Source organism: Diabrotica undecimpunctata, chromosome 1 (assembly GCF_040954645.1).
Source record: "Diabrotica undecimpunctata isolate CICGRU chromosome 1, icDiaUnde3, whole genome shotgun sequence".
In the NCBI taxonomy this organism is placed as follows: domain Eukaryota; kingdom Metazoa; phylum Arthropoda; class Insecta; order Coleoptera; family Chrysomelidae; genus Diabrotica; species Diabrotica undecimpunctata.
This window is the reverse complement of record NC_092803.1, coordinates 39,583,479-39,610,866: the sequence shown is the minus strand read 5'-3', so window position 1 is coordinate 39,610,866 and position 27,388 is coordinate 39,583,479. Positions and strand designations below refer to the sequence as shown.

The window sequence follows — 27,388 nt, the reverse complement described above, 5'->3', positions numbered from 1 at the left end:
ATTCTTTTTAATTGAATTGCTTGTATGTCTCCATGCGAGAGATGCATATGTGATTATTGGGATTATAATGCTGTTTATCAGTCTCATTTTCGTCTTTTTGCGCAGTTTTTGCTTTTTCTACTTGCGAGTTCTCTTATTGCCGCTTTGGCTGTTGCTGTTTTCTGGATAGTTGTATCCACGTGTTGAGTGAATGTTAAATCTTAGTGTATAACGACTCCTATTTCGCTTATGTTTTCCATTTTATTTTTCACTAACACCTGTTCCTCTGAGGTTTCTGTTTTCTTTTTGAATATGATTGCTTGTGTTGCTTTGAATTTATTGCTATTTTCCATTAGATACACTATTCTTTAATGTTATCCAATGCTGTCTGTAGATTGTTGACCACTACTAAGTTTCTGTGTTTGGCCGCAATCGCTGTGTCATCTATATAAATGCTGAGCACTGTTCCTGGTGTTCTTGGAACATTTGCGGTGTATATTGTATGCAGTAAAGGTGACAGGACTGCTCTATGTGGCACTCTAGCTTCCGGAGCTCCGTGCTCAGACAGGACTTGTCTTTATACGAACCCTGAAGAGATCAGTCTCGTCATGGCCTCACTGTATCCGTAGCCTCTCATTGTTCTGTTGTGATCACGCTAGATGTTCTGCCCATCTCAGTCTTTGTTTCTGCTTTTTAGTTCTGCTTAGTTTAAAGTAGCACTTGATTGCTGATAGATAATAAACTGAAAATCTACTTCCCAAAAAAAACTTAATTTAAAGAGTAGCCAGAACGTAAATCTAGTAACCAAAAAAAGCAAATAAAGTACATCGTTTTTACAAATTTTTGAAATAATTTCGAAACTGGAAAAATTCTAGCTTATCGATAAATGTGATAAATGCATAAAACATTATTAAAAATAAAATTTAGCCTTATTTAGTAATATATTGTTTTCTTTAGTATTTTGTAAATGCAATACTACATTTTAAACATGTGTTTTAAATCGGAAACAGTATATTTCCGATTGACATTCCTAATTCCTTGACATTTAAGACATTAATAATTTCTAAAGGTTAGATCGTTTTCATTCGTCAACTCTTGAAGGGATAAATGTTAGAGTATTATACCTGGTTTTTGATTGTAAGTAGAACGTGAAAGAAAAATATTATGTTCTAAAAATATTTAAATGTCGCAAATCTTCAAATCTGATAATATAGCGCTGTAAAATAAAACCAGAAACTTAAATTTTTGTGACTACCTGCAATCCAAAAAGATCTAATGGTCGAAATTTTGCAGAAATTGTCAAAAAACAACAACAATATCACTACACAATTATACATTGATAGAAAACGTAACTTTATTCCAAAAATATGTGAAAAATTATTATAATTTAGACAATAAACTGAATGTTACCTTTTGAATAGATCATAGTCATTAGCGCACAATCTGCCTTTGTCAGGATAGGTTCTTCTTTGCTCGTGGTTTCGTAAAATATCCTCATGAAGTTTGTTCATATTTCTCATCGTCCTAATCGTATCAGAATCAGGCAGTTCAGCACCATGTCGGATAATACTCCAAAACTGTACAGGTCGGCAATCTACAAAATGATTAAAACTATTTCAAATACATATTCTAGAAAAAGGTGACCTATCATGGCCCCATCTTGTAATATTATTCCTAAGATATTAGAATTCATAAATAATCCCGAAGTAATATTTTACATTATTCTTTAATTGCATTATTGTTTTAATTAAAATTGTTTTTAATCAGAATCTGGGACACAGGTAGTAATCGCGGAGTGTGTCAAGTTTAAAAAACACTTGAGTTGCAAACTTGCAAATAATCCAAGCGTGGTCTTATTTACCATGCATTATTTCCACAACAAAAACTGACCTACTGATCAACTGATATGGTCATAGGCAAGAAAGATTATAAAAACAGTAAACAATGGAATTAAAGAAGAGTTGATAACTTGAGTTGATAAGTCAAGGTTGTATTAACAGATGAAATCTTAGCAACGCGTAGTCATCATTACAATATGCAAATTACAGTAAATCTCGGTACAACGTTGTAGTGTCGTAAGCTTAGACAGTGTGAACCCCACCTTAGGGTGTTAGCTGACGGCTGGCTGGCAACCGTCAGCTGTCAACCTAAAAAAAGGACACTTGTAAAATTGCTGTAAAAATATAAACATTTGTGTTTACCCTTTTAGCGGGTATTTTAGTAAAATAAAACTATTTACCGTAATTGTCGTATTATTTCAAGGATACTACAATTATTTGGCGACGAGAAAAGTTGTGGAAGTTTGGGTGAAGCACAAAATATTGTATTTTTTTACGGAAAGTTGAATTTGGAATTTGCAAGTCATGTCCTTGAACCAGGGTAATTCAGAAAACGTGGTTTTGCCAATCCAACCGACTGTTACAGTGGTTAATACTGGGAACATTTCGGCATTAGCAGTTTTCAAGCAAGGTGATGATTTGGAAGTATTTGAAGAACGGCTAGACCAATTGTTTATGGCAAATATAATAGAGGGTACACGAAAGGTTGCTGTTTTACTTACCTTGTTAAGTGAAGAGGTATACAAGATTTTGAGAGACCTATGTAGCCCTGAGAAGCCGAATGGTAAAGACTTTGATACTTTAATACAGTTATTAAGACTACATTTTAAACCAAGAGTGTCTGTCTATCGCAGAAGGATTGTTTTCGATTCATTAAGACAGGGCCAAGAGTCTATTAATGATTGGTATTTAAGGGTTAAAAATGCAGCTACACAATGTGATTTTATGGACAAACTGATGTATAGAGTCCAAGATAAATTTGTAACAGGCATGAGGCCAGGTCATATATTGGACCGTTTGTGTGAGGAGAGTCCGTCCAAAAGTTTTCAAGAACTGTTAGAGATAGCTTTGAACAAAGAAGCAGCCTTGAGAAAACAGTCCAGAAATAATGCTGAAGTGAATAAGCTACAAGAAGTTAGACAAAAAGCAAGTAGTACTTCTAGTAGTAATATTTCCAGAAATGGTGAGAAAATAGTGGAGAGACATAGTGATAAAGAGAGACATAGTGATCCAGAAGACTTAAGGTGTAATTTCTGTAACAAAACCAAGCATAATTTTAGTAAATGTAAGTACCGAACATTTATTTGTAAAAAATGTGGCAAAAAGGGTCATATTATGGCAGCATGCAAATTAGAGCAGAATCATTTGGTGGAAGAGGAAGAAAATGAGAATATACTTTCATTGTACAACTTAACAGACATTCAACAAGTTAATTTTATAAAGCCACTGTATATTCCAGTTGTAGTAGATGATAAGGTGTCCACACAGATGGAATTGGATACTGGAGCAGGTATTTCTTGCATGCCTCATAAGTTTTATTTAGATAATTTAAGCTACATTCCTTTGAATAAAACAGGTATTAAATTAAAAACCTACTCTGGAGAAATTGTGAATCCAGAAGGGAAAATTACTGTAAAAATTTCTATACAGAATGTTTCAAAAATTTGTAATTTTACAATAGTCAAGAAAGCTACTAAAATGTTGTTAGGTCGCGATATAATTAGTAAATTTAACATGTCTTTAAAAAATTCCAAAATAACAATTAATGACCTAGCTATTCAAAATAAAAACAATGAATTGGATAACATATTGTCAAAATATTCAAAGCTGTTTCAAAGGGAGTTGGGTAGGTACAATGGGGAAAAAGTTACTTTAGAAATAGATGAAAATGTAAAACCAGTTTTCCACAAACCTCATCCCTTACCATTTGCTTTTCGGGAAAAGGTGGAGGTGGAACTAAAGCGGTTAGAGTCAGAGGGTGCTATTGAACGGGCAGATAATTCTCTGTGGGGAACACCATTAGTACCAGTTATGAAACCTAATGGCAAAGATATTCGTGTTTGCGCTAACTATAACATCACAGTAAATAAATATTTAAAAGATTTCAACCATCCATTGCGCCGTATTGAGGACATTTTCGCCGCGTTACAAGGAGGACAAAAATATTCAAAACTCGATTTTCTCAATGCTTATAACCAGTTAGTACTAGTTGATACAACTAATGAGTTATTATCTTGGAGCACACCTCTAGGTATATATAGAATAAAGCGGTTACCTTATGGCACGAAGCCAGCCTGTTCTATTTTTCAAAATGTAATTGAAAAGGTTTTGCAGGGGTGTCGGTGTACAGTAAATTTTCGGGGAAAGACGATAGAGAGCATTTAGAAAACTTGGAGGAGGTGTTAAAGCGACTATAAAGAGCAGGGTTTAGATTAAACGAAAAAAAAAATGCGAATTTTTCAAAGAAAACATTTATTATTTGGGACACAAAATGGGTTGGAAAAAGACGAAGAAAAGGTAAGGGCAATCATAAGTGCTCCTAGACCCAAAAATATTACAGAGGTTAGGGCTTTCGCGGGAATGATAAATTATTATTCTCGTTTTTGTGAAAATTTACAAGGGAAATTAAAACCCTTATATGAGTTAGTAGGGAAAATGAAAAAATTTAAATGGACAAAACAATGTGAAAATGCTTTTCAATATGCAAAGACTGAGTTAGCTTCACAAAAGATTTTAGTACATTATGACCCAGATAAACCAATTCGTTTAGCGTGTGATGCGAGTGATTATGGAATCGGAGGAGTTCTGTCTCATGTTTTACCAGATGGGAGTGAGAGGCCTATATGCTATATCTCGAGGGTATTAAACAAAGCAGAGCGAAATTATTCTCAAATTATGAAGGAGGCTCTGGCTGTCTACTGGTCGGTATCTAAATTGTACCAATATTTGGCGGGACGGAAGTTCGAAATATTAAGTGATCACAAACCATTGAAATCGATCTTTGGTGAATATAAAAGCCTACCGAAAATGGCGGCGGGTCGAATTCAAAGATGGTCTTTATTTCTAGCTGGTTTTGATTACACTTTTAGGTTTATCAGAGGAGTGGATAACTCAAGAGCAGATGCGTTGTCACGATTGCCTTTACAGGATGATTATGAAAATGATGAGCCTGAATATGATTATTTAAACATGGTTGAGAGTTTAATACCTATAGATTCAATAAAAAAGAAAAGATCCAATTTTGGGCAAAGTGTTCAATTTTATTAGATATGGATTTCCGAAGCATACAGAAAATGAACTATTGAAACCATTTATAGCTAGGAGGCAGGAGCTTTTTATTGAGCAAGGAATTATAATGTGGGGGTATCGCGCGGTAATTCCTGTTGCACTGAGAGGGCAGTTACTTAAAGAATTACACAGTAATCATGAAGGTATGACGAAGATGAAGTCCAGCGCCCGTTCCTATTTCTGGTGGCCATCGCTAGATAACGAGATTGAGCAGCAGGTCAATAACTGTAAAGTTTGTTGCCAATTGCGGCCAGATCCGCCTAAGGCTAAGCTGATGAAGTCACTGGAGTCTCACTACATTTATGAAAAAATACATGCTGATTTTCTAGGGCCCATTAGGACAAAGACAATTTTAATTATTGTGGACACATACACTAAATGGACAGAGGTATTCGTGATGAACACACCTGATTCAGAAAATACTATTAGTAGATTTAGGGAATGTTTTTCACGTTTTGGTATACCGCGTATAGTAGAAACGGATAATGGGACCCAATTTACATCCGAAAACTTTATTGATTTTTTGAGTAATAACGGAGTTAAGTTTGTAACATCTCCACCCTCTCATCCCTCAACTAACGGGTTTGCAGAAAACTGTGTTAAATCGGTTAAATTAGGATTAAAAAAAGCTCTTTCAGATGAAAAAAATAAAAATGTGCAACTGGAAACTTTGATTTACAGATATTTATTTTCATATAGAAATTCGATACATGCTACTACTGGTATGTCACCTAGCAGTATGATGTTTAAAACTAAGGTACGTACACGTTTAGATTTATTGTCTCTAAAAGGGGTTTCATCAAAAGAAAAAGCTGAAAATCAAATTTTAAATTATAAAGGAAAAAGAGAAGATAGTTTTGTAGAGGGGGATAGAGTTTGGTGCAGGGACTATCGAAATCCAAATAGAAAAATATGGGTAGAGAGTGTAATAGATGAAGTTTTAAATGATAGGATTTATTTGTGTAAACTGATTCATGAGAATTTGATTTGGAAGAGGCATTTGAATCAAATTCGGCGGAATCAATCGGATGTAGTGGAGGATCAGGTTGAAAAAGTTTATAGGGAAGGTCTTGAAAATAAGTGGTCAAGTGGCGAACAGGGGCCTAGTGCTATACATTTGAATGTCCAACCAAAATTGTTATTAAACGAGTCAATAAACGAGCCCTATTCTTAAACGAATGAGACTCTGGGACAGGAAGAAATTAAAATCAATGAAAGTTTAGCTGATCAGCCTTATCCTCAGACTGCATCTGAAGTTACAACTGAAAAGGGTCAGGTTAATATAAGTGAACGACCAAAGCGTAATATTAAACCACCCCGGCGCTTGAATTTGTGAGGGGAGGTATTGTAGTGTCGTAAGCTTAGACAGTGTGAACCCGACCTTAGGGTGTTAGCTGACGGCTGGCTGGCAACCGTCAGCTGTCAACCTAAAAAAAGGACACTTGTAAAATTGCTGTAAAAATATAAACATTTGTGTTCACCCTTTTAGCGGGTATTTTAGTAAAATAAAACTATTTACCGTAATTGTCGTATTATTACAAGGATACTACAAACGTCAACTAAGTAGGAGAGACCGGGGTTAGTTGTTACACGGGGCAGGTTGTTACATTTAATTTTAATCAACTTAACGAGATGACAGCACCTTTAATTCGACGTAGCCAATGCGGTGCATACCTCACTACATCTTAACGAACTTTGGTTAGTGTGGTTTAAGGCTCTGACGTAGACCGACCATTTTTGTGTTTTTAGTAGCACTTAGTAATTTTTCCGACATTGTTTAAATTTTTGCTGGTTCTATTTTTACAAGGTAAGGTAACTTATTGTTTTCCTAGCATGTTTTATTGACTGTTAGCTTTATTTTTGTCTATACGTACAAGATTAAATATTTGGGATTGGTGAGTAATTATAATTTATTTTTAATATGGCGTCCTTGGGCAGCTTGTTACTATTTTTAAGAGAGAAGTTGTTACTGTAACAACCTGCCCCATCTCAAGAAATTTGTGTGTAGGTTTATTAGTAACCTAGATTTTGTTGTAAATAAAATTGTAAATTTTTAATAGATCAAAATGAGAACCTACAAGAAAAAACTAAGCATGGTGAAATCTTCCCTGATCTACAAGAAAATGAGTTAGCTTCTTATGTTACCGAATGTTCAAAGATATGGTTAAGGTTCATGGTCTTTCCCCAAAAGATCTTAAGAAGATCTTAAAAAATAGCTTGCTTTTCAGTTTGCTTTAAAAAAATAACGTTACTGTTCCTGATAACTGGACCAAATTTGAGACAGCATCTACTGACTGGCTAACAAATTTTTTAAAACGCCACAATCAGTTATCCATTCTACCCCTCAGGCTATGAGCTTAGGGCGAGCCACAAGCTTTAATAGGCACAATGTAAATTTATTCTTTGACCAACTCTCCAATGTAATAAATAGGCACAATCTTGGAGCAAAAGATATTTACAACTTAGATGAAACCGGAGTAACTACAGTTCAAAACCCTGCAAAATAATACATCAAAAGGTGTGAAGCAAATGGGGGCGGTTACTTCGGGGGAACGAGGAACATTAGTGACAGTGTGTCTGGCAGTGAATGCCAGTGGAAACTCAGTGCCGCCAATATTTATTTTCGGCGGAAAAATTATCGAGAACATTTTGTTTCCAGTGGACTACCAGGATATATAGGAAAGAGCAATCCTTCTGGATTGATGACGAAAGTGGAATTCTTAGTTTATGTGAAACATTTTCATAAGAATATTAAATGTTCTAAGAAAAATCCAGTATTATTAATACTGGACACTCACGATTCCCATTTGTCGGTTAAAGTAATAGATTATTGCAAGGAAAATGGCATTGTTCTCATGAACTTGCCTCCGCATAGCTCTCATCGATTGCAACCTTTGGACAGATCGGTGTTTGGACCATTAAAAAAATGTATTAGCAGTCAGATGGATGGCTGGATGAAACCCCAGGAGTTACAATGACAATTTATAACGTTCCATCAATTGTTGTAAATGCTTTGCCGTTAGCTGTAACTCCAACAAATTTACAGTCCTGTTTTCGTGTAACTGGCATTTTTCCGTTTAATAGGAACGTTTTTACTGATGAAGTTTATATTTCAATAAAAAAAAGTTTATTTAAAGTTTTTTCATTAAGAAAATTAAAATATTCTTTGAAAAGTATGAAAGTTACTAGTGTAACAATTTGTCCCTGCCATGTAACAACTTACTCAATTGGGGGGTAATTTGATACAATTTGCAAGACTAAACAAATATATATTTTTTTCCTCCAAGTGGCAAATTTCTTGTAAATCTAATATTTAAAATGATTATAAGTTAGTACTTCTTACACAATCTTTTATGAAATTTTATATTTACTAAATACTTTTCCTTTATAATAAAAAAACATTTAAACATTTTCTTTCTGTGTAAGACTGCAGGAACTGAATCCATTTGCCAACATTTAAACATTAAAAATCATTACAAACGAAAGTCTTTGTTGACTTAAGAACAATCGCACATTCCGGGTGACACCAGCCGATGCAGTTCTGGCACGTTAACCAGATCCTGTTAGGACAAGGAGAACAGAGTTCGTTGCAGTACAGAAATGCGGCATCTGATTCATCACTATCGTTTTGTTGATACATAACTTTGCGTTATTATTATTGCCTTTAACAAGAAGAGGGGGCAATTCTTCAATTTGCTCTCTGCGGAATGTTTGGGCCTGCTTGAAATTTGATCATTTGTATTTCCCTGGGAAGTATGTAAGACGGTTTTACTGGAATTAATGCTAACATGCTGGTTTACGTTTAAGATAGGATCCTTGATTTCGTTTTGCGATTAAAAGGAAAAGACGTAATGCAGTCAATACCAAAATAAAAAAAAAGATAAAGAAGTGATCATGCGAATATTCAATAGATTAAACGATTACCAAAGTTATACATAAAAATTGTCTTAGCTGATTGCAAGATGAAAGGTGGAAATGATAATAATATTAAAGGTTGATATGGCAAACACGATGTAACTTACGAAAATGAAGAACATTTGAAAACGGAAAAAAATCGATTTATCATGAATCTGTTCGCCATAGAAAAAAATGTCTTAACTAAAAAATGTAGCCAAGATAATTTTGAACAAAAACCTTTATTAGCATTTTTTGTGTAGAATAAAACCGTTCTCTCACAAACAACGATTGAAGAGATCAGAGATTTTGAATATCAGTTACGCGCGCGAACTCAATGTTCATTAAAAGTTGTATCAGCTCGATGGTACTCGATGGTCGAAATCAAGATGCGTTTTAAAGGTTAAAAGCACAGCTTTCGTATGCCGCAATTTTTGTTTGTAGTTTTGCCGCAAATGAACTCGGTTTGTATAGAGGTGTTAAATAAATAAATATGCTTAAAAAACGCTGAATTTAATATTTCATATTACAAACGATCTGAAACGTTTAAAGCCGCACTTTTTTAATTACACTAGTACGTTTTTCAAAAGTACTTAACGTCTGCTATAAATTACACCCATAACATTTGTCTCATTTGTTGTTGTCTGTACAAATTATGTTATACAATAATTCTACTAATTTAAAATTGTATTGTTCTGTTTTTTTATTATATTTGTTTTTGTTTTATACTTTTTGTACTTTTTGACTGATTTTTTTTAACTTTGTCCATAAAATTGTTCAATAATTTTCAGTGACAATAAAGCATATTTCTATTCTGTTCAATTCTATATAACCGTTTTCTTGGAGGCTAGGTTTTATTAGAGAGCTATCAAATAAAATTTTATCCTTCCGTATTTTGATACATAAATCTTTTAATCTTTTAACAATAGGTGCGCAAGGTGTACTGACCCTCCTTTACAATTAGGTAATTAATGTAATAGACATAATAAAATTATTTCAATTGGAATATTTCTTACCTGGTAATTATTCTGTGAAATATAACAATTCCCTGGTATTTACTAAAACTCAACTTGATTTCATTTATTTTATATTCATAAAAGAGGCTCACGATTCGATTTCTCTTAGCCATGTACTCACTACTATAATCAGAGTCAATTTTTAAAAACAGTTAAAATTTATAATTTTTGTAATAAAGTATTTTCATATTTTCAATATTTAAACATTTAAAAAATAAATATTAATTAGCACAGAGTAACATTTCAGAATGTTTTTAATTAGGGTAGTTACGAAAACAATGACTAGACTGGTAAAAATATAGTAAAAATCTAGCAGAGCAGTTTTGTATTTCCAAAAATATTTTGCATTTAGCTAGCGTGAATGCGTAGCTTGTTGAATGTTTCCCATTAACTGTGGCATAAAATCATGAGGGTGGGTAAAATTCAGTAAAAACCTGGTAAGCAATTTATACTTTCAGTTACAAGAGGAGTACAGTCATCATCATCATCACTGGCTCGACAACCCTTTTTGGGTCTTGGCCTGTTCTAGGATTCTTCTCCATTCCGATCTGTTTCGTGCTTTTTTTCTCCAGTTTTTTATTTTTAAGGTTGTTATATCATTTTCTATTTGTTCTAAGTATCTCAGTTTCGGTCTTCCTCTTGTTCTTTTTCCTACTGGCATCTGTTTGAATATTTTGTTTGGTATTTCGCCTTCTTCCATTCTTTCTACATGTCCTATCCAACGCAGCCGTCCTATTTTGATGAATGTTATAATATCCGGATCCTGGTATATTTTGTATAGTTCAGAGTTGTATCGTCTTCGCCATATTCCGTTTTCTTTTGTGCCCTTATATATGTGTCGCAAGATTTTTCTTTCGAAGGTGGCTAACAACGTTTCCTCTCTTTTAGTAAGTGTCCAGGTTTCTGAGCCATATGTGAGTACCGGTCTTATTAGGGTTTTATATATTTGGCAGTTTGTCTTTCTTGCGACGTTATCTGATCTTAGGTGTCTAATTAAGCCATGGTAACATTTATTTGCAATAAATATTCGCCTCTTCACTTCCTCCGTAAAGTTATTATCAGACGTGACTAGGGATCCCAAGTATATAAAGTTTTTTACCTCCTTTATGTTGTATTCTCCTATTGTTATATTTTGTGGCTGCCTTATTTCTGCGTTTTTTCTTACCTGCATATATTTTGTTTTGGTCTGATTGATTTTAAGACCACTATTTTGTGCAGCTGGTTCTATTTGGTTGTATGCCTCTATCATTCTCTTCTTGTTCTTGCGATTATGTCAACATCATCTGCAAATGCTAGTATTTGCACGCTTTTATTAATGATTGTTCCTCGTGTATTGACTGTTGTGTCCCTCAGTATTTTCTCGAGCACGATGTTGAACAAGATGCATGATAGAGCGTCTCCCTGGCGTAGTCCCTTTTTCACATCTATTGTTTCCGTTAATTCATTTTGTATCCGGATTCTACTTTCTACTTTTAGAGATTCTTTTATCAGTTCTATTAGTTGTGTTGGTATATTAAATTCTTTCATTGCTTTTATTAAGAATTCTCGGTTTATATTGTCATATGCGCTTTCAAAGTCTATGAAGAGATGATGGGTGTCGATGTTATATTCACTTGTTTTTTCGAGGATCTGTCGCAGAACAAATATCTGGTCTATTGTTGACTTCTGTCTACAGAAGCCACTTTGGTATTTTCCAACTAACAGAGGAGTACAGTAAAATTGTAAAAATACATTTTTTATCACCTTAAATATTAACCCGGATCAACCCAGGCCCAGAATTAACCCATTAATAGAAATATTGACTTCTCATAAGGAGCAATTGAGGGGTGAATAATTACTAGTGTGGTAATAAATTCATAACATCATCTAGCAGAACAATGTGGTATATCATAAATCTTATTTTTGAAATTGTACTAGTTTTAACCGTCTCAATCAGCAAAATCGCTCCCCTTAAGGGTGGTTTGGTGGTGAAAAATTATTATTAGGGTGGTAATAAATTAGTGAAAAATGTGTGAAAAAATATGCCATAAGCAAAAAGTTTTTTTTCCGAATTCTGCTAGCCTGAACCTTAAGCCAGCAGAATCGCTTCCATTAAGGGTGGTTTGGTGGTGAAAAATTATTAGGGTGGTAATAAATTAATGAAAAATGAGTGAAAAAATATTACTTAGGTTAAATTGGATTCCGCTCATTTGTCACCGCTAGCTTAAGGTACCTTATATCAAACCCGCTATCCCACGTACGGTAACGGAGCCCGTAAACGTTAAAATCATTTACCGTATTCAATTTTCATACTGCGCATGCTCCATTCTAAAATAACGTTACCGTTTTCTTACTCTCTCACTTGATAACTCTCTATTTTCTGTGACGTGCGATCGTTTGTAATGTAAAAGTTTAAATTCTGCGTTTTTAGTCAAATTTCAAATGCCCCATATTGGTTGCCAAAAATTAAAATCAAATTTTTATGTTATAGGTTTTTGAAGACTGGTCTCCAACAATAGAAATTTCACTACGACCGGTTAATGAAAGTAATAAATTTTGTTGATCTCACAAGAATAGTAAAAAATGGTAAAAACCGCGAAAAGTTTATTTATTGAACAGCTTTATATAAACTGACTTCATTTGTGACAAAATACAAAAATTGCATACGAAAGCTGCCCTCTTCACATTTAAAATGCATTTTGATTTTGTCCATAGGACACTCTGATCAAAAGATATCGATTTTTTACCGTCGAATTGATACAAATTTTATTTAACATTGATTTCGCGCGCGGAACTGACATTCAAAATCGCCGGTCGCTTCAAGCGTTGTTTCTGAGAGAACGGTTCGTTCTACGCAAAAAGTGCTAATAAACATTTTTGTTCAAAATTATCTCAGCTACATTTTTTATTTCAAATTTTTTTTTCTACGGCGTACAGATTCTTGGTAAATCGATTTTTTTGCGTTTTTACCCCCCTACAAGGGTGGTTTTAGGGAGAAGCCCTGGAGTTAAAGTGGTAAACATTCTTGCACCTTTTTGGAGTCCCAAAATTGATATTCTCGGCAAAATTCAGCTTGTTAGTATGATTTTTAGGGGTCAAATCTCTGACGACTGGACTATCCTCAGTAAAAATTATTAGGAGTGTGTACTTAGCTAAGCTAAGCTTCTCTTGGATAGCAAGAACGGATGTAACAGTGCATATTATGAAGAAGTACCGCAAAAATAAATCTCAGTAATGAAGAATTGAACAATTAGATAGAGAAATTTTACTTTGTATGCATTGCGGGTAATAAAAATATATATAATATAATAAAAATATATATACTAAAGCAAATAAAACATTCGAACTAGAATAAAAAGTAAAAGAAAGATCGAGTAATATATAAAAATATATAAAATTTAGATCACTTTTATGTTGGAGGGCCAATTGTTATGCAAAACTAAGTCGCTGTCTTGGGAGCTGCAACTCCCTCTCTCCAAATTTTTAAATAGGACGAGGGATCAACTGACGCACACTTTGAAAGGAGTTCTCATTAGGTACTTAAAGTTTTAAAGTTTAAAAATCAAGTAAATTAATAAGAATGTAAAGCGGAAACCAAAGAAGGGAACAATTAGAGAAAAATCAAATCTAACCAATGACGGCTTTGGACCGCTCGTTGAGGGTCGCCAGATGACGTCAGAATTATAAAAATTATTTGAAATTATTACTTTTCAATTATTAAAATGTATTTTAAGATGTATAACGAACATAAAAATAAAAATATTTATCTCTCGATCTCTTTGCTATTATATTACACGTATTTCGTTTTTTTATAATCTTATTAGTAAAATATTAACACTCGTTCAAAATATCAACTTTCTTAAGTAAAACTAGCTGTTTAAAAAAATTATTTTCAATCTGGGTCCTGATTCTAATTGAGATTTCGACTCAAAACATGTCGAAATTAACATGGCGACGTCGAAATGCGACTTTGCGAACCTTGTGGATTTCAGCTGAACTAACCAAACGACGTCACTAGTTTTCGACTTATCGAAATTAATTTCAACCACAAGAAAGTGGTTGAAATTTCATTTTGAGTCGAAATTAATCTGACATGACTGACTGGACTGGGAGAAGTGAACTTAGGTTCAGTTTAAGTAGGCGGTGTTTTGATCCTTGCAAGGAAAACTGAGGCAAAAAGTATCAATATGGCTGTGTTTTACGGACATTTGCTAGTTTTGGAGGAATTAGAGAGGTTAGATATCCGACGTTCATAACGGAGGATAAGAAGAATGTTACGGGATACTCAAAATTCTTTTTCACTAAGTGATGCTCAATTTAGGCAGCAATTCCGGCTTAATAAACAAGCTGCAAATTATTTAATAAGGGTATTAGAACCATATTTGGAAGAAGGTGTTTATGCCTCTAGGATACCCAAAATGTTTAGGGTTAGTATTACTAAGCTGCAGTAAATTTAAAAATATATTAGAATATAACCACTAAGTCAAATCTTAGTGGTTATAACTTAAGGATCTCCCACATCGCCTTTTTTTTCTTGCCATCTTTTCTTTCAATTCAAAATATAATTGAGAATGGCCAATATTTATGATTTAACAACTCAAACAAGAAAAAAAAGACGTTCACGTAACGTAAACAAAACAAACATTCAACAAGCGTAGTGCAGCCAATAAACAACAGGGCCAACCCAAATTTTCAGCAGTGTCAAAATGATAAAGTAAATATCCCCAGTTTTAACTACAATCGAAATGAATGAGAATCGCTAGCGATTGCGACTGTCATGGCGTAGTCGCTTTTAAATTTCGACATCGAAATGAAATAGAATCAGGGCCCTGATTTGTAGCAAATCTTATTTTGAACTTACCAGGTACAACATGCTGATTTCCACTTTGTCTATTCAGACTGTCATATGCCGTTTTCGTTCCGAAATACAAATAAGGTTCATGATCGTTAACGTAACAGTAATCCTCGCAGCAGTCTCCTTGATCTGTTGGCTGACTATTGAAGTTTTGGTTGTTGACATTTTGATTATTGTTATTAAAATTGTTGTTATTGTTATTATTGTTATTATTGTTGTTATAATTTGGATTGTTGTAGTTTGGATTTTCGCCGTTAAAGTTGTTTTGAGGGTTCGTGAAACCGTTTTGCCGATCATAATTGTTTTGTGGATTATAATTCTGATTGGATGGATTATAGTTTTGATTATTGTTATTATTCGGATTATTATAGTTGGGATAGTTGTCTTGGGCAGCTACCATCATAAGTAAAAGACATGCCGTAGATATTTTCAGGTAAATCATGGTTCTGAAATAAAAAGAAAACAGATTAATATAATATTTCTGAAGACACTATTACTAGTTAATGTAAAATGAACACCAATAACTCTTAAGGCTGATTTATAAACTTTACGTTGGCGTTGGCGCTGGTGGTGACGTTCGCGTTACAACATGGTCAAATGGGAAACTCGTATGTCTATTTATAAACATCGTTCGCCGTTGGCGTTGACGTTCGGTTCCGTTCAAGATGAACCAACTTTATCTTTTGCCGTTGGCCGTTGTAGCACAGAATACACCAACCCTTCTGTGATTGTAGTCACGATCACAGAACATAAAAAAACTGTATCTTTGAATCTTTGTCATCGCAACCAATAGCAATACCGAAAAAGTGAAAAGGTTTGTCAAACAAATCAAACTAAATTATTTGTTTATCTTTCTGTTTCCACCTGTTTATAAAGTAAAATAGTTTAAATAATTTATACTTATTTAATAATATATTTTAAGATATAATTTATTAATGGTTTTTCCATTTGCAGTAATTTTTCAAATATTGGAACCTGCATCCTGGTATATTTAAAAAACTGCTGGGTATCCCAGTTTTTCATATTTTTATAATAATTAAAATTACCTCTTGACCCATAAAGGGCCTCCCTTTGTATCGAAGTTGTCTTTTATTTCGAAGGCTCAGTGCTGCTCGAATAAAAAGTATCAGTGCTACTGCACCTAACAAAGGCCGAGCATTTTCATTTTCCATTGTATTAATTTTCAAAAAAAAATTAATAATACCAAATCAAAAATGTAAGGTTAGAAATTTAGATGTGATCTTTAACGCCAACGCCAACCGAAAGTTTATAAATGCAGTCTATGATAGCCAGCGCCAAGGTCAACGGCGAACACCAGCGCCAACGCCAACGTAAAGTTTATAAATCAGCCTTTACTCTTGGCTTGGCAATGGTTCCCCATAAAGATGGCACTCATCGAGTGTAAGTTGCGTTCAGAAATTTTATGTGCTATAGACACCATGCATTATCAGTTATATAAAACTTGCTAAATTTATGCAAAGTTCAATGCAAACGTCTATAATCAACAGCATTCCAATAGATCCTCTGCTTTGGACGAAAGAATTGTGAGAAAAAGCAGTTTGAAGACTAAAACTCACAAGTTGCAACAGACGAAATCTGATGGTAGTCTCGGTGTAAATACAAGGATTTTGACAGAACATCGTGTCACTAATGACAATGTGTTAAAATGGACTTTTTAAAAAAGTGCGAAGAAAAGGATCTTCGCTGCGGGAAAAACATTAAGGATCTCATTTAATAAAAATAATTTTTATCATTAATTTCAAGTATACATATTAGCGTAAAACCATTATACCGTTTATTTCTTTTAATTGTTTCGATTTTCTTAGCACTAGCAAATGAAAAGAAACAAGCTTTCCTAACATACAGAGGAGTGAAGACACCGGAGGCACGAGAAGACTACGTGAAAATCAGGAATAGAGTAAACCAAGAAATAGATAACATCAAAAAAGAACACTGGGAAAAATTTACCAAAGATATGGAATACGACCTCTATGGATCCCAGAAAAAGGTGTGGAAGATAATAAGGAGACAAAAAACAGAAATGAATGAATTTGTACGCATAGATAACATTACGAAGGAACAATGGACCGAGCATTTCACGAAATTATATGGAGAAGGAGAAGAAGAGAACAGAGAAAGTATCATTAACGAAACTAACAATAGAGTACCAATATCAGAAGAAGAGCTACAAGAACGAATAAAAAAATTAAAAAACAGAAAAGCACCTGGTCCTGATAAGATAAACAATGAACTGCTAAAATATGGAGAAACAACACTACGCAAATGGCTCCTAAAATTATTCGTCGATATAATAAATACCGGAGTAGTACCAGCGGAATGGAAGGAAAGTCTCCTGCTACCGATACTTAAAAAGGGAGACTCGAGAAATCCTGAAAATTATAGAGGCATTAGTCTGATGAATTACATTAAAATTGTTAACGGCAGCCATAAAAAATAAAATCGAGGAAAAAGCGAATACGACAGATGAACAACAAGGCTTCCGGAAGAACCGCAGCACAATAGACGCAATTTTTATTATCAGACAAATAATAGAGAAGTCTATTGAATATGGAAAACCAGCATACATGTGCTTTGTAGATTTAAAAAGTGCTTTTGACAGGGTGAAGCGAAATGACATCTTAAATTTATTATAAGCTGAACAAATAGACCATCAGATAATAAGGACAATTAATGAAATTAACAAGAACAACAAGACCAGAGTTATAATGCCAACAGGGAAAACAGAATGCATAGAACTAAAAGGAGGAATCCGCCAAGGAGACTCGCTCAGCCCATTGTTATTCAATATGGTGATGAATCAAATAATTCACGAAGTAAAAAAACGACACGGATACCACATGGGAGCGCATAAAATCACGATACTATGCTATGCTGATGATGCAGTACTAATTGCTGATAACGAAGATAACCTACAAAGGTAGCTCCACACCTTCAATATCACAGCAAACAAACTTAATATGAGAATATCAGTAGAAAAAACTAAATGTATAGTGATCAGTAAAGAGTCAAGTATAGATGCAAACTAGAAATGGATGGCAAAATTATAGAACAAGTAATGAAATTCAATTACCTAGGAGTAGAGATCACTAGCGACAGGGATGTAAGAACAGAGACCACAAGGCAAGCATCAAAAGCAGCAAGAGGAAGTGGTTGCCTCCGAGAAACCATATGGAGAAACAAATATCTGACCACGAAAAGCAAAATGAAAGTATACAAGACAACAGTAAGACCAATCCTAGCATATGCAGTGGAGACAAGGACCAATACAAGAAAGACGAAACAACAAATCAACAATATCGAAATGAAAGTATTAAGATCAATAGCGGGCATATCATTAAGAGACAGACAAACCAACAGAAGTATACGCGAACAATGCAAAATTCAAAATATTAACAGGTGGATAAAAACAAGAAAAAAAAACTGGAACGAACATGTAAACCGAATAGGAGAAGATAGATTAGCGAAAATCTCTAAAAACAACAAGCCGTATAGCAGAAGACCCGTTGGAAGGCCGCCAAAAAGGTGGAAAGATAATATACAGTCAACAACGACTGAAACAGAATAAGAGGCAGACAAACAGGAGTAATCCTAGTAGCGCGAAAAAGAAGATTTTCTTAGCTCCTGTTTGACAAATATTTTGTGATGAAACTCCAGATCTTCCTTTCAGCTATATTTTAAGCGCTACTTCACCAAATACTAACCTTTACATTATTCATTTATAACATGTGTTAAATAGATTTGGACTAAGTATATAACTTTGCGTTACTTCTACAGAAGTCTGTCCTCAATCTGAATTGAGGATTGCTTTATATATACCAAATCTGATGAATAAGGTGGCTTGGCACTTCTATTTCGAAAATAATCTTCAACGATTTTGTTCTTCCCACTAGATCAATTCAAGGGCGTGATGTGCAGAAATTTTTTGAAAAAGGTCATTCCCGACGTAGAATCAGTCAACAGTTATATTGAGCGTAAGCTCAAAAATAGAAAAATTTATTTACAAATTTATTTACACTTTCATCAAGTGATGAACAAAACCAAAACCATATAAATATAAACAATAATTAGAATATACTTTTTTTGATAATTATTCTTTGGAGGAGCATAAACGTTACAAATCTAAAGAGCTGGTAGATCAAAGGCAGATCCTTACGTGACCGATATAAAAGTCATGAATCTGAGGAAATCATTAAGATGAAGCTTGATACTGAAAATCCTTGGCTCAATCTACCTTGTAGATTAAAGACAATGGCCCACATGGAACATTACCTAAAGATGTATAGTGAAAAGTTGAAATCAACAAAGAAGAAATGGATGCACTTACAAAAACTAAAAGTTCTATTCCTAAGGATTGTCATGCCTATTATGACTTTCCTATGAGGACAATTAAGTCTTATGATATTTTTTGCATTTGTATTGAAAATTGATATTTTTATTATTTGACTAATATTCTTTCCAATTTCAATTAAACAAATTCTTTCAGCCAATGCCTTATTTATCAGCCTTGAATCAAAATATCCATGCATATCTCCTATCTTTATGAACTGTGCTGACAATACCTCGTAACTACAGTAAATTAATTTCAAAACTTGTATAAAATAAAGAAGGTTTTACACGAATAAAACAAAGATTTCAGTCACCCTTTGAAAACCTCGTTGTTCATGAGAGTGTGATATTGTTTAATGGAAGATTCCTTTTTAAACAGTACATAAAAACCAAACGCCACCGTTTTGGTATAAAACTTTATGTTATATGTGATAGCGAGACTGGTTTTGTTCTGGATTTTATTGTTAATGTTGGAAAGAATACATATTTTACCGAAGAAACTATCAAATGCTTGGGTGCTACTAGAAATATTGTGGCTCAGCTTATAAAATCATATCTAAACAAAACCACTCACTGTTTACTGACAATTTTTATAACAGTCTAACCTTGTCACATTATTTGTATGAACATAAAACAAATTCGTGTTAGATCTAAAAGGCTTTATACGCCTTCTTTGCAAGAAAAATTGAAAAACGGTGAAGTAGATTGGAGAAATTCTGACAGTTGCTTGGTGTTTAAATGGAAAGACAGAAGAGATGTTATGATGATAACAACAATGCATAAAAATAAAACGGTTGTTTTTGACAAAATTGATCCTACTAGTAAAGAACTAGTAAGGAAACCATATTGTGTTATTGAGTACAATAAACAAATGGGGTCAGTTGACTGCTCGGACATGATGATAAGTAGCATTGATGAGGAAGACCACAAAATGAAAATTATTTTTTCACACAGTGGATATCTGTGTACTAAATGCTTATGCTATGTTCTTGATAAACCAGACTGTGCCAATGCCCCTTGCCAAGTTTCAACTGAGTCTTATACATCAGATTTTTAGAAGGTAAGTTTTTGTTTTTCAATCGTTATTTACATACATTATAGCTTGCTTTAATTTTAGATATGAATATCAAGTGAAAAAACCCACATCCATGTCAGCGGATATATCCAGATTAAAGGAATTTTATTTTTATTCTGTAATTTGTACTAATTTTGTTTATTGTAGCACCCTGATGATGCAAATAAAGATTTGCGAAAGCTTGGTAGACCAAAAAGAGTACTTCTTTGTCCTATCTTCCGCTGCACACTCAAATAGTTGTGTTTTGTATCTAACTGATCAGCGATAACGTATTAATTTTTTATTCTGGCCGATATATGTGCCATCCGTCCACAAGTCACGCTAAAAACTGCCATCTGTGTGGCATTGCAAGGGCAAACAGGTGCCGTCCTGAAAGGGTTAAACCAAAAAATAATTGAAATTATTTGACAATTGAACATAGGGAATAGTACTTTCATAACAGGAAACAATAATCTATCCAACAAGGTAGTCTCAACAGGAATTAGACAAGGAGATGTTCTCAGACCAGTCCTTTTTAACGTCGTTATGGGTTTTATCATCAAAGAAGTAAAAACCACAGGAAGAGAATATAGAATAGGCATTACATAATTTAAGATATTTGGTATGCTGATGATGCGATGATAATATCTGAAGATGAGGACAATCTACAGAGAATACTATATAGGTTTGAAATAATATCAAAAGAATTAAATATTATTATGTCTGTCCAGAAGATGAAAGTTAGCAAATTATAATAAAAGTGGGGAAGCAAGTCATGGCACTAATATTAAAAGCAATAGAAACGTAAATCAAGAAATACAATCACAAACCCTAACAGCAGCTAAAATATCACGATTTCTCCAGAAGGAGAATAGGGAGAAATATGGAGTAATATGGAGAAACAAATATATGAGCATCGAAAGCAAATCACAAATTTAAAAAACTCGTGTAAGGTGTACTATGACCTACGCTACAGAAACAAGACCAGAAATAACCACTACTAAGCAGCTACTGAGAACGATAGAAATGAACACCCAAGATCAATTACTGGCAAAACACTTAAATATAGGTTGAGGAGCAGCTATATCAGGAACCTATTTAACATGTAAGACGTTATAAAATGGTCTAGAGTCAACGAAACTTCATAGGGAGACCACATTGATAGAATGAGTGATAATAGACCTGCAGATTGCAAAGAAAGAAACCGAATACGAGCAGACCACCCAGAAGACTCCCAAACTCTGGTATGAAAGTTAAACATCGGAATGCCAACTAAGATTACAACTTTGAAAAAACAAGACATTGTGAGAAGAAGAAAAAGAGTGGTATTGCTCCACAATTTTAACTAAATAGTGGGAAACATTTTGTTAACTATTTAAAATAAAAAAAAATTATCAGCAGCTGCGTATTAAAACAATTGCTTGTATGAATTACATTTACAGTTTTAATGCATCCTAAAACATTTTAATTGTCTTTATGTATGAACGTCACAAACAATAAATTTTCCCTATGAGAAGACAAGGTGTTTCTGTCGCTAGTGTTACTTATGAAACTTAACGGAAACATCGTACGGTTGTTTAACATAACTGTATCTGCATTTTTGGCTAAAATATTTTTATCTAGTATGTTTTGTTAAATATTCAGATGATTTAAATTAAAAACTGAAAACAAAATTTAAAATAATAAAATAATATTCATAATTTAAACATTTAAAATATGTATCACTCTGCAATTTGTTGAAGTATTACAACTTACAACATAACTTTAAAATCCCATACAATCCTCATTAGACATTTAAAAGATAATATTGTATTTAGAAAACAAGAAAATAATATGAGCAATATTTATCGAATAATTAAAGGCCTCTATATTGTGTTTTGGCCAGTTGGTGTTTAGCGTAATTTATTTTTTTTTATAGAAAAAGTTTACCGCATCCACCATAAGGTGATTAGCGGGAATACAGTGTAAGTGTACAATTCTAATAGTTTAAATTTTATAATATCCCCACTCTGTACCAGATAATAGTCACCCTCGAGCACATTCTCTCTCACAAATTTTAAAAAGTTTGCTAAAAGACACAGATCTAAAACTCACAACTCCGTTTACAACGTCCAGAATTCCCCCGTGGGCCAAAAAGCTACCTACTGTCCTTACCAGCTTGAACCGATAAAAAAAGAAGAAACGCCCAGAACTCTCTTGGTGCAAGCATTTAAGGAACTTATACAGACACAGCGTTATGACAAAATTCTCTACACAGATGCCTCCAAAGAAGAACAGGCCGTCGGTTGTGCTGTCAGTACCTCAAATACAACAGTAGCATCATATCGGCTTTCTCCCAGATGCAGTATACACACAGCCGAACTGTATGGAATACTCAAGGCATTAGACTCGCCCATTGCTAATGAGAAATCATTAGCAATATGCACCGATTCCCTCTCCGCCATTGACTCAATCAGAAATATATACTCCATACATCCCATTGTACAGTGCATCCACAGTATCTGCCAAGAGCAGTCAAAGAATGGTGTTGCAGTAACTATCATCTGGATACCTTCCCATGTTGGTATCAATGGAAATGAGAACGCTGATCATGCAGCAAAACTGGCCTGCTCCTTAGAAAATATGGAAAACATACAACTTCACCAAGACCTAAAGGCCAGTATCAAGAACAACGTACTAAGCACTTGGCAAACACACTGGAATGTGCAAAATACAAAACTACGCACAATTCAACCAACTGTTACCTCCATCACCATGCCACAAATGAGCAGAAAAGACAATATTATTATCAGAAGGCTCAGAATAGGTCACACTCGTCTTACTCATGGATATCTGATGTCGTCTGAAAACCATCCTCGCTGTGAACATTGTAATGAGTCCTTAACAGTCCAGCACATATTACTAGAATGCGCCCACTACAAACCTCAAAGAGACTACTACAACTTTCAAAATAATTTAAGTGATCTACTGGGTTCTACAAACATGTACAGTGCCATAATTCGTTTCCTAAAAGACTGTCACCTTTACTACTTAGTGTAACTATATTAAGATGTTGTTAATGTACCCTAACTTGTATATAAACGTATTGTATATTTATGTAAACATAAGCATATTGTAATAAACTTGTACCAGTGTCAATGGCCCATAGTTGCCGAGACACTTTAATTTAAAATAAAAAAAAAAAAAAAAAAAAAAAAAATTTATAATATAATCCTATACATTTTAAATATTTTCCCAAATCAGCATAATTTAAATCTGTACCAAGAGTTTATTAATATTGTTTGGAATATTGAACCTGTTGCGTTCATTTACAAAAAGTGGACAGTCAATTAAAAAATGTTTAACACTGTTTGGTTCGTCACAAATGTCACATTTAGGGGGATTATCTCTGGTAAAAAGGTACGAATGCGTATATCTTGTATGGCCTAAACGTAGACGAGTAATGATGGTTTGCAGTTTTCGGTTTCGAGTTCTAGGTAGCCATGGATAAATCTTATCTTTAATTTTCCGTAGTGTTATCTGTGAATAATTCCATTCTTGATTCCACTTACACGTAATTAAATTTTTTATAGGCGTTTTTGTATCACCCGCGGGATTTCGACACTCCGTTACATCTGTTTCGACACTTTTCGACACTTTACTCGCGCACTGGTCTGCAGCTTCGTTTCCATCAATACCAATATGAGATGGGATAAATATGAAGGTAACGCGTCTGGAATTTTCTTCAGCTTGTTTTAGTTCAGATTTTACCATTTTTTCCAGGGGGCTTTTAGGATACATATGATTTAAGGTTTGTAAAACACCAAGGGAATCACTTAGAATCAAGCATTTTGCTATTTTATTATTGTTGATATGTTCAAGAGCTTTGAGTATTGCATAAAGTTCAGCAGAGAAGATGCTGAAATATTTGGGTAGTCTGAATTGAAATTGATTGTTAGACGTTACATATGCAGCACCAACTCCTGTGTTGCATTTGGATGCATCTGTAAATATCCTGCAGCAATTTTCTCCATGTTTGTTTATGATTGAATTGAGGTTATTTTTAATAACAGCCGGATTTGTTGCTTATTAAATACAGTAAGATTATAATTTATTTCTGGGATATTGATACACCAACGTGGAGGATGGTTCAAATTTATTTGAAATATATCTGGAAAATCTAGATTTAAATATCTTAGATAGAATCGAATTCTCTCATAGAAAGGTTTGTGTGAATTAGATCTATTTTGAAATGTATGTTTGTTATTAAATGTATTATCAAAAATAGGTCTATTTCGATTGGATGCTATAGAAGTTGCATGTGTTAAATAAATGCGACGGTGTAGTAAAGATGGTTCTCTAGTTTCACTATATAAACTTTCTACCGGTGTTGTTCTAAATGCTCCCAGACCAATTCTTAATGCGGTATTGTGTACACTATCTAATGGTTTTAGTGTTGGGTTTAGCGTAATTTTGTTATTTGCCATCTTGATTTTTATGGTGTACATTTTTTTTATTTTTCTATTTTTTATTTTCTTCAATATACGGCGCTGCTGAGTGTCCATGCACTTTACAATAATTTTTAAACTGGCTTTGATACCTTTTAAAACCGTAACATAATTTTCGTCCAGGGTAAGGACTATACAAATTGCATTATTTAAAACCGCGGGAGAAAAATTTGTAACGCTTGATTAGACACACAATCACGACTTTCTCCCAGAAATCTTAGTGCCTTTTTTAAAATTAATGGGTCAGAAAGTTTGACCATGTGTACGCACTGGTAATTTTCTAAAGGAAAAACAGCCACTTCTGAGTGGGTTGTCTAGAGGAACAGACGTTTTTTCTCTTACGATTTGTTTGACAATATTGTGTAATAGTCTCACTACAAGCAGGTATTTCTATTTAGAAATATATAGTAATAATAATATCTTATTAATTGCTCAGATAAATGCAAATTTATTATAAGTAATTTAATAAATCTCCCGAGATTTGTTGTAGAGTTTGTTTATTTATCGTTTATAAGTTTAGAGTCAGTTTTTGAATTTTCAGGAAGCAGACAACCATCAAAACTGTAAGTTATACTCTGTTACACCTTTATATAATGTTACCTTGATAAACTCAGTGCCGGCTTCTTTTTTGTTTTTAACAATTTTTTTATTTTATGTACCAGTCGCTCTGATGTTTCCTGCTAAGATAAAATACGTACAAACGAATATACAGAGGCACTATACGTGAAGTTAAATCTTAATTATCCTTCTTTTATTTCGGTTTACTCTTTAAGAGTACAAGAAACCAATTCGTCAAGGATTTTTGCTTAGATGGGGAGATATGTTGTGGAATGCAACATTTAGATTCTCCATATCTCTCTCTTACATCTTTAGCATCGTCTGTTTTGCCTTGCAATTTATAGAAGGCATAGATGGAAAGCAAAGATCTGAATTTTGGTTTCGTCTTTCGGGATTTAAATTTAAACCATTTGAGACTCATATTTCGACCAGAAAGAAAGATCAGGCTGTGTAAGACTGTAAGACTTATGGAAGTGTGTTGACTATTTTCACAGAACATCTCGTTAGTTTTGATTTGACCCTCCGGAGGAAGGGTAGTGGTCATCGTGATGTGGTGTATTGTCCGTCTTTAAAGATCTTTGCCAGCTTTCAAAACTCAAATGTTTTTGTTCTATACAGAGAACAATACACTTATTTGATAGAAAGTAGCATTTTAGTGAGATTATAAATATAGCTTCGGAACTGGTTTGGGACGCAATCTATTATAAATGTTTACCTGAACAACAACTATAGTGTAATCATTCAGTAGCTGTCAATAAAACTATATTTTACTTTACGACTTCAACATGTTACTTTATCATCGTCGATCGAGAAGAATCGTACAATGGGAATTAGAAACAATTCAAACTTATAATTACATTCGAATTTGTCTATTAACATACTGGGACTTAGTGATATACAATGCTCGGAGTCAGGAAAATGTAACACCAGAAAAGGATTATTATTCAATGTATTATTCCGGTAACAACAACTCAAATCACAGGCAGGGAGTTTAAGAGCTTAAATATTGGTTATTGGAGTATTAAATAGTTGGCTTTTAATAAGCCAACAGAATATGGAACTTAAAGGAGAAGACCTGATTAATTAAAAGTAGTTTCTTCTTCTCATGGCGCCGTCTCCTTTCGAAGGTTGGCGATCCAAATGGCAATTGTAGTTTTGCAAACTGCTGCGCGAAAGATTTCTGCGGATGAGCGATCGAACCATCTCCTCAGGTCTTTCAGCCACGAGTTCTGGCGTCTTCCTACTGATCTTTTGCTCTGTACTTGTCCTTCCAGTATAACTTGAAGTAATTCGTATCTTTCGCCTCTCAACACATGGCCCAAGTATTGCATTTTCCTCTCTTTGATTATTCAAGTAGTAGATCAAAAGTAGTTTACACGAACTTAACTAGAGCCATTGCATCTTGATAAACGCAGCGCCAAAACATTAACTTGATAAACTCAATGCCGGTTTGTTTTTTGTTTACAATAAAGATTTTTTTTTATTTTCGTGTTATTCTCCAAATATCGTCAATTGTTAATCAATTATAATGTAACAAAGAGTTAAATTAAATTATTAGTTTTGCCGTTCCCCTTAACTCGTGTTACGTCCTGAGCCAGTAAAGATTAGATTTTTTATTTTATTTGATTTTTAATAAACAGTAACCCCATTTTTACTGATCAAATATGGTACTATTTAATTTTGCATGTAATTGTATGTTGGAGAATTGAGAAAGTCTGTTTATCTGGTTTATTTTTATTTGATTTTCAACCATTTGTTGAAATTAATGGTCTATTTGTTTTATTTTCTTCTGTATTGCAACCACTTTTTGAAATAAATTGTTTTTGTTTTGAACTGATTACTTATTTCTTCTACTAACAACAAACCCCCGATTGAATAATAAATTTAAACAATTTGAGAGTTATATTTCGACCAGAAAGAAAGATCAGGCTGTGTAAGCCTTATTTATGTAAGTGTGTGGACTATTTCCAGCGAACATCTCTCTCTTCAGTCCTGATACCCGGAGGGAGTGTAGTGGTCATCCTGTCTCCAAATATTTTTGTCTCTGGTCATTTCTCTTAACTCATGCATAGGTCTTTTGCATATTGTTGTAA

The 27,388-nt window shown here is 33.8% G+C and overlaps 1 protein-coding gene across 5 annotated transcripts in view; it reads right to left on the bottom strand.

The window, feature by feature from the left end:
- LOC140448170 (multiple inositol polyphosphate phosphatase 1-like) overlaps window positions 1-27,388 on the bottom strand; it is a 133,904-nt gene that overhangs the window by 13,840 nt on the left and 92,676 nt on the right. For all 5 annotated transcript variants that reach the window (XM_072541296.1, XM_072541282.1, XM_072541289.1 and 2 more), the window contains 2 exons: window positions 14,856-15,295; window positions 1,390-1,573 (listed from right to left, as the gene is read on the bottom strand). In XM_072541296.1, the coding sequence (XP_072397397.1) occupies window positions 1,390-1,573; window positions 14,856-15,291 (620 nt within the window). In that variant the 5' untranslated portion in view covers window positions 15,292-15,295. The remainder of the gene's footprint in view (window positions 1-1,389; window positions 1,574-14,855; window positions 15,296-27,388) is intronic.